This window comes from Necator americanus, chromosome X (genome assembly GCF_031761385.1).
Source record: "Necator americanus strain Aroian chromosome X, whole genome shotgun sequence".
NCBI lineage: Eukaryota > Metazoa > Nematoda > Chromadorea > Rhabditida > Ancylostomatidae > Necator > Necator americanus.
Window position 1 is genome coordinate 27,813,322 of NC_087376.1, and position 13,467 is coordinate 27,826,788.

At 35.0% G+C, this 13,467-nt stretch overlaps 2 protein-coding genes across 4 annotated transcripts; both read right to left on the bottom strand.

Moving 5' to 3' along the window:
- Positions 1-790: 790 nt before the first annotated feature.
- RB195_025715 (uncharacterized protein) lies at positions 791-6,844 on the bottom strand (the record flags this gene model as incomplete). The annotated part of the gene is made up of 14 exons (XM_064213973.1): positions 791-883; positions 945-1,091; positions 1,168-1,315; positions 1,372-1,446; positions 1,751-1,896; positions 4,966-5,042; positions 5,113-5,210; positions 5,338-5,471; positions 5,528-5,649; positions 5,722-5,828; positions 6,257-6,318; positions 6,416-6,527; positions 6,596-6,699; positions 6,788-6,844. 14 exons carry the CDS (start codon positions 6,842-6,844, stop codon positions 791-793), a joined length of 1,482 nt encoding a protein of 493 aa, XP_064069854.1.
- Positions 6,845-9,922: 3,078 nt separating this feature from the next.
- Positions 9,923-13,031, bottom strand: RB195_025716 (uncharacterized protein; the record flags this gene model as incomplete). Of its 3 annotated transcripts, XM_064213976.1 has the most annotated exons (10): positions 9,923-10,073; positions 10,121-10,181; positions 10,263-10,351; positions 10,416-10,453; positions 10,512-10,651; positions 10,723-10,819; positions 10,873-10,986; positions 11,449-11,528; positions 12,177-12,311; positions 12,923-13,031. In XM_064213976.1, 10 exons carry the CDS (start codon positions 13,029-13,031, stop codon positions 9,923-9,925), a joined length of 1,014 nt encoding a protein of 337 aa, XP_064069855.1. The 3 variants fall into 3 exon arrangements, with proteins under 3 accessions (XP_064069855.1, XP_064069856.1, XP_064069857.1); XM_064213975.1 differs by lacking the exons at positions 9,923-10,073; positions 10,121-10,181; positions 10,263-10,351 and having other exon boundaries at positions 10,412-10,453; XM_064213974.1 differs by lacking the exons at positions 10,416-10,453; positions 10,512-10,651; positions 10,723-10,819; ... (2 more) ...; positions 12,177-12,311; positions 12,923-13,031 and having other exon boundaries at positions 10,012-10,181; positions 10,263-10,374.
- Between the last annotated feature and the right edge of the window lie 436 nt (positions 13,032-13,467).

Sequence of the window (13,467 nt, forward strand, 5' to 3'; positions counted from 1 at the left end):
ACGTTGATTAGTGGATATTAGATGGTCCCAAGTTATGGATTTAGCAACGTCATAACTATTTGAGGATACGGTGTATCCAGGATTGTGCGACTTTCTTGTAATCTCATAAAAGCTTCCACGTAAAAGCGTTTTAGTTCTAAACAGAATATTCTTGGAAATGTATTCTTGATTATACTTAGCTACGTCTGGGAAATCTTCTATTTCCAGGTAGATTCGCGACATTTGTGGATTCCTAGGAGAGTTTCTTCCCTCTGATCGGATTAAATGCATTTCAGTCTTGTTTTCCTAATTCGCTAAGTACTGACTTCTTCTAAAAAATAAATCTTGGGACATCGATGTAATGGTACGTGCCATTTTGAATTGTGTTTCCTGATCTCTGGGTCCATAGCAGGAATTTTGTTCCACAAGTAATATTTTGATACATATATGCGATGTATTTGTTAATTCTCCGTCTAATGGGAATTCTGAGAGATACTACATTTCGAAGAATTTACCAACCACATTGTTTCATTAACACTGGAGCCAAACCATAGGAATAAAAGTATAATATTAGTATCGAAGGAATTGTTTCTGCTAAGTAAATCCGGGAATAATGTAACTAATCATATTGTCACCTTTGGTGAGAATTTTTTTTCTTGGAATATTTGAAGGAAACAGTAGTGATTGATATGATACGGTGTACTCAGAATTTGAAGATTTTTGTTAAACATCATATATCATTTAATCAGTAGTGCAATTACGACCATGGCCTCAATTTTCTTCCATCATCATTCGAGAAAACATAAACTTCTTAGAATGCATTATACGCCCATTGAAAATCAGCGAAGTTCATCGAATTTGTCCTTGATTCAACGTGATGATCGGTTCGATGTGGTGGAACACGCTGAAAAATGATTACCTTCCATTGTGATGACAGTAACGGAACAGGAAACAAAGGCAATTACCGTTTGCGATGCCGCGTTCTCAATTTTCAAGACCATAACGTCGGTTCGGAGTAAGTGCCGCCATGGAATACGATCGAATTCGATAACAAGGGAAGATTTCGCACCAGGTTTAAATGAAATATCTGTACCAAGAAAGGTAACTTTTGTCTAAATAAAATTAAAATATGTAACTAATTCGATTTAGCAAAGGATATTCCGTCCCTTAGAAAAAAAGCAAACAAACATTTTCAGTTGTTTTCACATGTTCCAAATCAAAATTCCCTGTAGGCATATCTAAAATCCATGCATAAACGACAGTTTCTCCTTCAATTTGTGGATTGAATAGTCTGTTGCGAGGAGAATTATCATTTGAATGGAGCTGCGACGTGTACCTACAAAAATGTTTCACCGTTTAGTTGCTATTAAAAAAAAAGGCGAAAAAGATTACCAAATATTCCCGGTGTCATTCTGGTGAATCCACGGTTTTGTGCTATAGACAGCTTCCGAATGTGCGTTAATGAACCTTACAAAAGAATTAAAGAGTTTTTTTTGGAAATTTGTTGTTTTCGTGAAAAAGTTATTTTTTCATATTAACAGGGGTGTAGTTAGAACCCAAATTTACCATTTTTCCTTTTCCTTTTAAATACAAGAGCATACAAGAGCAGAAGAAATTAGCGGTATTGAAAAAAAGGAAAAAAGGTGCTCCACAAAATTTATTCTAATGATTAGTGTTCCACCACCTACGTAACTACAGATGTACCTCAGTTTATTTTGAAAAAAAAGATAAGAGAAAATGCCTCCAATCCCATACATATGACTAGGCCCACCTGCCCAGCTCACGTAGACGATCCTCGAAAATTGGTGGTATTTTACCATGTTTATCCGGTCCAACATTGAGCAATAAATTTCCACCACAAGAAATTGTTCTCGCTAACTGTTCAATCAGCTCATGAACAGACCACACATCTGTACTCTGAAAAAGAAGAAGAAGAAATAATGAGGTGGAAATTTATGAAAAAAACCGTTTCACCTGAGAAAAGAACCGTTTCACCTAAATTTGGTTATGGTTGTTCACTTCTTATTTTCCATCTTTTCTTTCTTTTCTTATTTTATAGTCTTTTTAAATTTTCCTTCTGTTTGATCAGTGACAAACCTTCTCTCGAAAATGATATTTCAAAGTCCATCTAAAGTCGAATAAATGACGAGAATTCTTGAAAAAATCAACTGAGACGAAAAAATCGTGGTTACAATTATAGTTATTTCATGTATCATGTATTTCACTAAATCTAGTCAATCAAATACTGTTTTTTACGAAACACTGATGATTACTAACATAATAATATTAAATAATATGATTGAATGAATGTAGGTTTTATGAACAGTGACTAAACATCAGCAGGAAGATTAGCAAGTTGTGCATTTTTTTCCATTTGCTGCGCTTCTCAAATGTTTGCAAGCGGTTCCATCCTTGTGGGCTGTTTGTCATCTTCGAAATAAAAAAGTTTTGAAATACTGAACTCTCAGTTCACATTATCTTGTAAATTCTTCAACTGCTAATATCCACTATGTTCAGAATCGTTAATCTGTTCATCCATCAAATTGATAGGAAGAAAAATTTTCGCTATCGGACATTGTGCTACTATATACATACTTGAATATTTTTCAAATTATTATAGTTCACATAATTTTTTTTTCGCTTTATTTTAAAAAATTATCATTTCTTGAAGAGTCGTTTACTCGAAAAGTAGAAAAGAAAATGGATACAGCATCTATCTTTTTTTTGTCAATTTTCTTCTTGTACCACATAAACGAGATAATTTCCTTTTTTTCTACTCCACAAGTTCGCTTGTTGCTTGAAGCGATGGCTGAAAATGTTACGTTACCTCTGATCCGACGACGAGATAACTGTGATCAAACGCTGCGATTTGTTTGTTTTTTTCTTTCGTCAGCGTTTTTAGATGGAACCGTTCCTATCGCAAAAGCCTTAACTCGAATATATAACACGATGCTGTGACCCAATGAAAAAAATGCAAATATCCACAAAATTGACAATATTCGGATCTTCTCGGGAAAAGATAGCGCTAGGAGTGTAGACTACGAGTATGAGCGTACTCACTCTCAATTCCTCGTAATCATCGCAAAGAAACAACCCGGGAAATGCTTTCCTGTTCGAATTTCCTAACAATACACCTTTCAACGCCCCATCCTGCACACCTGCTACGCCTACGAGCGGATGATAACCAACTAGAGTTCTCAAGCCGTAAAGTCAATGGATAGGCTGCTAACGGAACCGATGGGTGTACGGGTGTTAGAAGGTGCGTCGTTAGAAAATTCGTTCAGCCAGGCAGCTGTGAGAAGTTGTGCAATTGTTACATATTTCATTTGTAAGTTGATTTACGCATTCTCGCATTATGTAGAGTAATCAATATACCTGTTTTAGTAAACAAAGAAAGGAATAAATACGCAAATTCCTATCTGAGAACGCTAGAAAAACGCTGGTAAAGCAGAGCATTCATCCGAAATGGAGCACATTTTTCAACGAGAGTACATTTATGTGTTTGTCATCGTTCGGTTTAAAACGCGAATTTTAAACTTAATACAGAATATCCACAGTCTTCTGGAAAATTATTAGAAAATCGAGCCTCCTAGCCAGAACTACGTATCCCCTGTTACTGCCGTATCCTTATCTTGAACGAATGACAGCTAAAGAATAGCATGTCTTATCTCATTTGAGATAATCTGCTTGAAAAAGAAACTCGAAACAGAATCGAAGAATATTTCACAGAAAAAAAAAACCAATTAACATATGAATGAAATTTTCACATAGAATTCAAATCTCCAAAATTCATCCAGAAAATGTACTCAAATCAGTTTCATAAGATAGAGAAAGAAGTTCATGTGGAACTAACTACCTTGATGAACCTGACAAGGTTTTAGAGAAGTAGAATCTCAACGGAAGTCTCGTATTTCGTCGGCAAACACATGTAACTTCAGATGATCCTTGCATTTTCCTAGCAGCATAATACTGACGTCTATTTTTTTTTTCATTTTAAGAAAAACGTTCTGTTATGGATAATTGTGATTGGATAACAAACAATAATTTTGAAAATTATCTAGTTTTTAATTTCAAACTTATTTTGTGACTTCCGAAATAGATTTTAGAGCTAGAAAAATCAGCTACAATGGAGGCTGTACCTGTTTCTACTTTTATTAATGATATATATATATATATATATATGTTTGTTTCCAGCATTTGACTATTTTTTGTCGTTACGTTCTCTAACAAAAAGTGTTAGTAAATACATTGTTTATAAAAAACATGAGAGAGCTATCTTTAGTTTTGTGTCTTATAATTATTTCAATTTTTATTCAATTCTTAAAGCACTGTACATTCTTCATGATAATCTCTTTTTTAAGTACAATAAAAGAGGAATAACAATATAAGCGCTATGTAATTTGCAAAGGAGCTGTACTAATATGTAGTTCTTCTTATTATTTAGCAAATTACGGTAGTCGGAAGTACTAATGTAGAGCAATTAACTTAATACAGGACTATTAAAGTTTTTATTATTTTTTTTTACGTCTGTACATGTCACATGGGTTTCCCATGTGGATTAATGTTTTTCGAAGGCGAATCCCACAAATATGGTCATGGGTTGTAAGCATTTTGAAGCTATTTATTTCCGTTGGATAATTTCAGGACAAATACGGAATCTGTGAAAAGAACCGTCAAAAAGAGAAAAAAACAATAATTACGTCAAAGAAAGGCCCTTGAAGCATTTTAAGAAAGCTCGTTTTCGATGGCGGCTGCATTGCACAAATAATTATTTCAAAACAATATTGTCTCATGATTTCACCAGGAAAAAATGGAAAAATTTTAAAATTGCAGGAGTTCTGCACGAAATCAGGAATTACTTTTGAAGTTGTGTGATAGAACCAGCAAAATAGTGATGAATCCATGCTTTGTTTTAGTGGATAACCGTGTAATTTCAAAAAAGTAAAACGAAATTTTATTGGTTTCTCTTTCAAAATAACATCGTACCTTCATAGTTCTCCTGTTGCCCCAGGAAGACTTGTCAAGTGTCATGCAGTTCTCCCATTTACGTTTTAATAGCTTTCCTGAATTTTAGGGATGTATTTGTAGAACGACAATGGAGTTGGACTAAATTCATGAGGTATTCAATTCTACCAGGATCATAATGATCGGCATAGGTAAGGAATCCACCGTGTTTCCCGATAGAATCAGCACCCCAACGATCGTTCACAACCACGTAGTCCTTAATAGGGCTGGAAAGTAGAAGATTTGACAGGAAGAAGGATGGAAAAGAAAATCGATCAAATAGAGGATGACATGTGGGAAGATGAGAGGTAAAATACTCAAAAGTTTACGCAAAAAAAAATCGCCTAAAAATACCTCGTATTGTATAACCAAGCAAGAAATTCCTTGCTCTTCCAGTATTCATCAGTCCTACCCCAATCGCCATCACTCCACACAATTTCAGGCTTATATCGATTCACAATTTCCAATAATTGTGGAAAAGAAACTTGCTTAAATGTTTTAGATCAAGTTTTTTCTTTATTTACATAACACGAAATAAACATACGTCAACATAAAGTGTTGTGTTATATTTTCCGTCATCCAGGAACATTGGATGAAACCATTCAAATAGAGAAAAATAAAGTCCAAAATGAACATCGGTCCCTTTGAATGATTCTTTGAGCTCTCCTTAATACGCTAATCTTTGGATTTTTTCAAATAAATCACTAGGAAATTCCTTCAAATAGATCAAGAGCTGACCAACAATATCACGTTTCGGTCCGATATCCACTGAATTCCAGTTCCAACTGGTTCTAGTTGGCCACATAGTGAAACCTTCATGATGTTTACTAGTAAACACAAAGTATCTGAATAAAAATAATAGATTTTTTTTGAGCTTACTAGAAAACTGTATATAATCCAAATATAATCCATTCAGGAACTGCAATACACAGTATTTTTTGCATTTCGTTAGCTAAGTTCTTAAAAAAATTCCATTCAAAAATAGAACAAATTTTCATTTAAAAAACCAATTTTTACACACACGTTTTAAAAAAGGTAAAATATCAATGGTCAAGGCATCTGGATATCTTAGCTTTATAAAAATAGTTATTGTAAATTAAGTACATGCGTATCAGGTGAAAATGACAATAAATTAATATGAATATATATGTAATATCTAATGTAAAGAAGTAATTAACATTTTCATGTGGGTAATATTCAATATTTTTACAATAACCACCCTATATAAATCATTTTCACCCGTACTTATATTAAAGCAAGAAAACTTATGTACTTTGCTCCTGATGAACTGACGATGTCAGCAAACTCCTTGGCGTTAAATAATTCGGCAGTAAACTGAAATTTAAATCTGTAAACATGTTGAAAAACATCAGGTACGTATACGAAAATCAATTACAATTACAATACATTTACCAATTACTTTATCACATACATCTTTTGCAAAATCTGCGTAAGTTGTTCCAGGTTTATAATTACGATTAATGTAATTTACAACATCCTTGTCCGGATTGTCACCTTTCCAATACCACCACATCCATTCTGACCTGAAAATTTGCTTGTTCCCGAAAATAGATCAATGCAGCAGTCAAAAATAAATACAGTAATTAATTACCTATAAGCAGGTACAGAATAAAGTCCCCAATGACAAAAAATTCCAAATTTTGCGTCGTCATACCATTGTGGCAGCGGTCGAGCGTCAAGAGATGGCCATGTTGGCTTTAAAAAATTATTCTTTCTTCTGCTTTTATGGGTTTTGTGGTTATTTTCTATGCAATGACTCACCTAATCGCTCATAAAAACGTACCTGATATTTTGAAGAAACGACTGAAACGAGAATTAACTTGTAGAGGAGAGTGAACATGACAGGACAACTCGTATTATCGTTGGGTCACCGAATTCTAGATAACACTCTTGAGTGTTCGCTATCAAGAATGCAAATAAATCACAACAATTGAGCTATCTATTCAGGGAAAGGAGAGTCTATCCTGAAAGATGAGGAATCAATGAGAAATCTTTTTACAATATTAAAAATGTTAAATTAAATTAATGTTAGTTAATAAAAATGTTAAATGTTCATAGAGGGAGAGGTAGTTAACTTCATATTTTGACACCGCATTATTATAAAACGTTCACGTTTGACATGAACGGCGATGTGGTCACACACTAAGAAGTATGTACATACAAGAAACGAAAAAATGTCGAAAAAATTCTGCTACAAGTTAAATTCTTCCACAGGTCTCCTTCAGATCTCCAAACAATATCCACTGCCACTGTATTTCTGCAAAGAAACAATAAATAATATTATTATAGATAGGTAAGCTTCCAGTGATGGTCAAATGATATTTTTGATCAGATTACAAATATTTTCAAGCGAAAACTATTTTAAAATACTAGATAGTACACAACGGCAGAAGATGTACATTTCGCGTAATATTCCTATACTAACTAGAATTATGTGATAGATCAATTAACGCACCTATGTTGAACTGGTATGTCGGGGCATTGATGGGGGTAGAACAATTTTTCCAGTTTTTATGGTATTCTGTTCTCATTATTACACGCCTTTGTTTTATTATTTTTAAAAAATCTTTCATTTTGTGCATTGCAGCTCCACACATTAATATCATGGTGACATTGCTGTGTGGTAGCTGCTGAAAAAAAAAAACGGAATATTTTCGAAGAAATTACAACTGGCTGTAGCTAGGTGAAAATCAATTGTAGTGTTGCGTAAGTGGGTGTGCGCCGGCAGACGGTTGCGTCGAGGTGGGACCCTCACAATACACGATGTAGAATGCACTGTAGGGTTAAGTGAGAGTCACTCCCTTACCGCAGCCGCATACGCGGCTGATCGAGTCGTCGAGTCGTTGTGGGTCATCACATATATACTCGGCGTTGATTATGTTCAACCATGTGGACGCGTCACGTCTGCTCAACTCAGCTGTTTTTCTTCTTTCTTCGATTTGCCTCAGGCGAAGGCAGATCGTTCTCAATCGATTAAACACATTTGCTAAAGACCATATTTTGATGCAGAGACGAAAAATACTCCTTACAAAGTGCTAATAACTAGTAAACAAGAAGAGCAAGAGTTACAATTTTCCTTCTTTTCCACTTCATTCTATCAGTATAGTAGTAGTTGGATAGTATACTATCATAATCCGATACACCAATACTTCCTGTTTTGAATAACTTCAAAGCTCATGAGATTTATCAAAAATTTATTTCTCTTATCCAATATTCTCGGATTCTCTTAAGAGCTACTGTATATCTCTAAATTACTATTGCTATTAAAGCTGAAATAATTGTTCTTTCTATTACAAGCCCAATAGATGCATCTTTGCTGTTTAGACTCCCTTCTCCCTTCAAAATCCCATTATTTTGGGAGACCTCAATACTGTTTGTTATTCGTGGTAGAATCCTTAAAAGCACACAACTGCACTATTTAAACGACTGACCGATAACAAAAATTGATAACAGTGATCGGTTTAAGGTTAAAGCAGTAGTTTTATCAATGATCAATAGTAGATTAAGATAATAGTGTTATCGATGTTCTCCTTTAACCTTCACTAGTCCGCAGTGATTCGAAGCAGATTTAAGTGGAAAACGCGCTATCAGATTCAATAAATAAAGATAATTAAATTAATACACATTAGTAGAATCTGTAAAAGCCATTAGAGCAAATCTGGAAGTTTAATAACGTCACCATCCGACTCTATTCATATTCTATTTATATTATTCCAATAAAATAGTACACTTGAATAAACGTATTTATCTCTTGTTAGGATCTGTCTTCGACATAACAGGATAATAACACATCTAATTATTTTAGCACACTCTACTGTATTTCTCCTATCTGCGAAATTAAACAGGATAACTGTCTGCTAGAAACAGTAGAATTTTTCCATATAACTTTGCCTAGGATTGTCATACGGAAGCGGTTCATATAAGCAGCAAAAATATGATTGAGATAAACATTGTAGTTGAGAAGAGAATTCTGGAGGAAAATGATTAAAATGTCTAGGAAAGCACCAAGATGGATCATTTGCAATCAAACGAACACACAGCGTAATGTGAATACCTACACCACTTTTGTAGTGTTGTTGGATAACAAAGAATTCATGGCTGGATAGATCCAACATGAGAGAACACCGTGCCAAGAAAGAGCATAGCTCTCACTCAATTGTAATTTGATGACCGTGTGATCTTTAAGGCACGTCGGCTATGAAGAGATTGCAGCACAAACCACCGACTCTGGATTTGTTCCTGAAGGGAAAGAGCATGGTGGAGGGTAACGTGTACTGCAAGCTCCAACAAGTCACAGGCGTTAGCGGAACTGAAGGAGAGTATCCGGAAATAGATCGACCTCATAAGTGCAGAACAACTTGTCAGTGTCTTCAACAATATGGAACATCGCGTTCAACCATCCATAGACTCTTAAGGATGGTTCAGTCATGTGGTTTCTCATCGACCGAAACATCTTCATGGAAAATTCCACGTCTCTGCCTTCATATTTAATATGTATAGACGAAAATTCGAACGCTTCCTGTGAACGAATGCTCATTTATTGCTATTCACGGATTTATTGGTTTGCACGATTTAATTGGAGATTTAGTGCATCCGCCCACTTTGAACGGTCAACATTTCCCCGAGAACATTGATGCATCAGTCGTCTGGATAACCTTATTTGTATGTTGAATTTCCGGAATGAGTTGGCGAAGTGTCATATGTCTAACCCACCAGGACAAGGCACTTCAAGGATTTTGCATCGGAAAAAATAGCAAAAAAGACCATGGAAAAACATAGAAGCAAACCACGGCTACATGCTTACACTTACTTAAACTTACAAATGCATCCAAACAGAAAACAAGCATGAAACAACACTGTGAAATGATCCTGCACTAAACAATAACAAGTAAAGGAAAAACTGATAAGATTTAATTTCTCAACAAAGTTCTTTGTTCTGGAAACATTTCACAAGGTAGGATCTATAGCAAAACATGGGCAAACAAACTGCTGCTCTATCGTGGAGGTCTATGAGGATCTCATCAGATGCGTAGCCGTCATCGCTACTCCGACAATAACGTAGATCACCCCTACAAAAACGCTACAAATGCTCAGAAAACGATCCCGGCCCCCGTACCATGAAGGTCGCAAAATTTCGAACGCTTTTCCGGCTAGTGGATGGTATGAGATGTCATAATCTGAATAAATATAATAGTCACAATTAGAAAGATATCCGAAAAATCCTGCTTTTGTTAAAAATTTGAAAACGTTAAGCGTACTATTTTCTATTATAAGACGATACGATCCAGCAGGTAATCCTTGACGAAATGTTCCTATATTTCTAAGAGTTCTATGCAGTTTCTTGAAGCTATTATTGATCACTGGTCGCATCCATACAATGAAATCCTTATTTTTGTAACCTCCCATCTCACATATGTGTTTCTTCCATTTCTTTGGTTTTACAGTATCCCTGAACTGCAAAAGAATCGTCAACGTATATTTTGTAGTAAAAAAAATCTTTTACTCACGATTTCATGATCACACCATGATTGATTCGGAGCGAGTTCAGCATAGTACGAATAGTAGAGTTCCTCTTCTTTTGAGGTAATCCCTTCAGTTGTAAAGGGGACTATTTCTTCAGTGTTCAGGTATATTAGTGTGAAAATGTCTAAATAACTTTTTTTTTTAAAAAAGTCCTTCATTTTCTATCCAGAAGGGAAAAAATTTGTGAAATATTACCGTCAAACATTCCTGCTGCATTTGCTCCCATTGGTGCATAAAATAATGTCTTATTCCCCATTTTTGTGCTATAGAGAGAACTACTGACGTGCATACTCTAGAATATTTTTTTTAAATTTTATTTCTAAATGAAAAACCTCTATCGCTAACATATTTGCAATATTTTGGATGTAGACCAATAAGCTGCTCACGACAAACATTTCTTTGAATTCGACGATGTGTTTTATAGAAATGACGAAGTCGATAATAGAAATATACCGTTCCCTGAAAATTTCATTATTTTATTAATACGATATAATAATAAGATATAATAATATAATATATATAGTGTAATATAGAAATAAGTGATACATACGGTACAGTAATTTTAAAAAAATTTAAAGATTTTTCTGTGCAGACAAAAAATTAGGATCATTCTGGTGTGCATTGGCGATAGATCCCAGAAATTACGCTCACCTTAAGACTTACAAATTATCTTTGCTTTTTTCGAATTTATTTCTGAGATCATGGTATTGAAATTGTCTCAATGAACAAGTAATTCTGCAGGAAAGTGCCAGTCCTTAGCAAAATGTTACAAATCATTTGGTCGAAATCTATTCTAAGAGAAGTTAGTCGATAATTAATGTAGATGATATGGGATTTATTTTCATTTCTCCATATCAAACCTTGAAAATCTTTTTTTTCTTCCTAAAAATTAGGTTGTTGTAAGCATTCTCGAAATCAAACCTTCCATGGTTGGTCCAATTCGAAATCTACTTCACATTTAGATTTTGAGCAGTTTCCATATTCAATCCTGCGGAACAACACTGGAACAAAGAATATTTCATCCATGTACGGTTCGATGGAATTGCTGTTGTTTATGTAAATTGAAAATCCTTAAAAACTCGTTCTAAATATAAAAATAAGATCATGTGTATCCAGTCCTTCTCGGCAATTTTATTTGTGTACACACGTCCAGTCGGCGTTGAATGGTTCAACCACGTGACCGCAACGCCTTCGATGGAACAAATCTGAGAGGAGAGGGAGCATGTGTCAAGGTGAGGTGAAGCAATAGACGAGTCACGGTAGCCAGGTCGAAAAATGTGCCCACAACGGTAACGGTAAGTCCGTATCTTTGAACTGAATTTTATCCTTTTACACAATTTGACATTTGTAGCAGGTCACCGATAGCAGAATGTTGAGGCTGCACTGGATTTCTTTGCTCCAAAATTAATTTTAACACATTATTTGTCAGAAGCTGACGTACAGTTTTTTTAGAAGCAAAAATCATGTAGGTAAAAAAATACACGTAACAGTAGTAAAAGTTTGAACCTGTACTGGATTTCCTAGTTCTAGAAGCAATTTTAAGACACAAGATGTCAACAATAGAAGTTTATTGTTCTCAGGAGTACAAATCATGTAGGTAAAAAAATAATGAGATAAAATTAAAAGGAAAGGTGAATATATTAAAATACCATCCGAGTTGGCACTTTGAAGAATACATCCTAACGTAATGCATAGAAATCCTATGAAAATCGTGAGTGATAGAACTGTTCGGCCCGTAAACAGTAAATAACATCCAGGCAAACGTTGTTGGGAGAGAAGATACCCTAAAGTGTCCATCGTTGACGACAAAGTAAGTTGTATTCAACCTCAGTTCATAAACACAAACTCGAAATAGCTGAACGTTGCTCATTCCTTTTCTTTCAGGAAAAAAATCGAATTGTGTTCAAATGCTCACCAGTAGATCGTAGTGATACATTCTTTAAAATGCAGGCTATTTAGTAACATCCAGAAATTGAGCATATTTCAATGCAGTAACTGGTTTTCGACGATAAAGTTGCTTTGCATTACTAATTAACTAGACCAACTTTTTCACCTTGCTTTTTCGGGCCTTTTTCAACCTTATCAATCAAGAAGAGAACATCATGTACTTTAAAACCAGAATAGGTAGGAATAGCATATACGCCAGGAAAAACGAAAAATTATAGAGTTAGAGGTGCGCGCTGGATCATCGTATACAATTTTTCGGTGATCGTATTCATTCAGCGGTTCCATACACAGCAAAAAAAAAAGTGTAAAGACCACAAGCAGAAATCATATGCTTTCAAACCTTAATTTTCTATTTTTCAAAGAGGAATTACAAGTTGTTGGCCCATGTTCCTTTGTGCAATCGTCAGTAACTTTAAGTAATCTATCGAGAAATTCGAAAACAACCTACCAAATTGACATGTCCTCCTTCTTAGAGGGTAAATGCACCTAACGAGCAGGTTTTTTGGAAAGGAAGTATGGTAGAAAGGATGGAGCTGTGGCGATGCTCCCTGATTCATTCTAGGAAATGACGGGAAATGTTGGAGTTACAGACAAATAACATTATGTGACTCAAGCTCTATGAGCAATATTCTTCAGTTTCATTGTGAAGAAGAAAAGAATGTCAGGTGCGCTTGGGATCGCTTGACGAATAAAGATTTCTGTTGAATTTAACCACTCAAGTGGAAATTTCCTGACTTCTTCCACTCCTTCCTTTCATAATCCTCCCATTTGGGATGGTATAATAATTTTGGAAAGGGCCGACTTCGAAATCGACCCGGATGTGAGCTCCAAGTATTACGAATCATGACAACGAACCGCTTTGAGTTTTCGGGAATCTAACGAACCAATCGTTTCTTCGGAAGAATGGTACCATGATCCCAAAAGCAAAATTGATTTTACGAGCAATGTCCTGAGGTATATACATATTTCTGTGATTGTCATCCCTATTAAAAC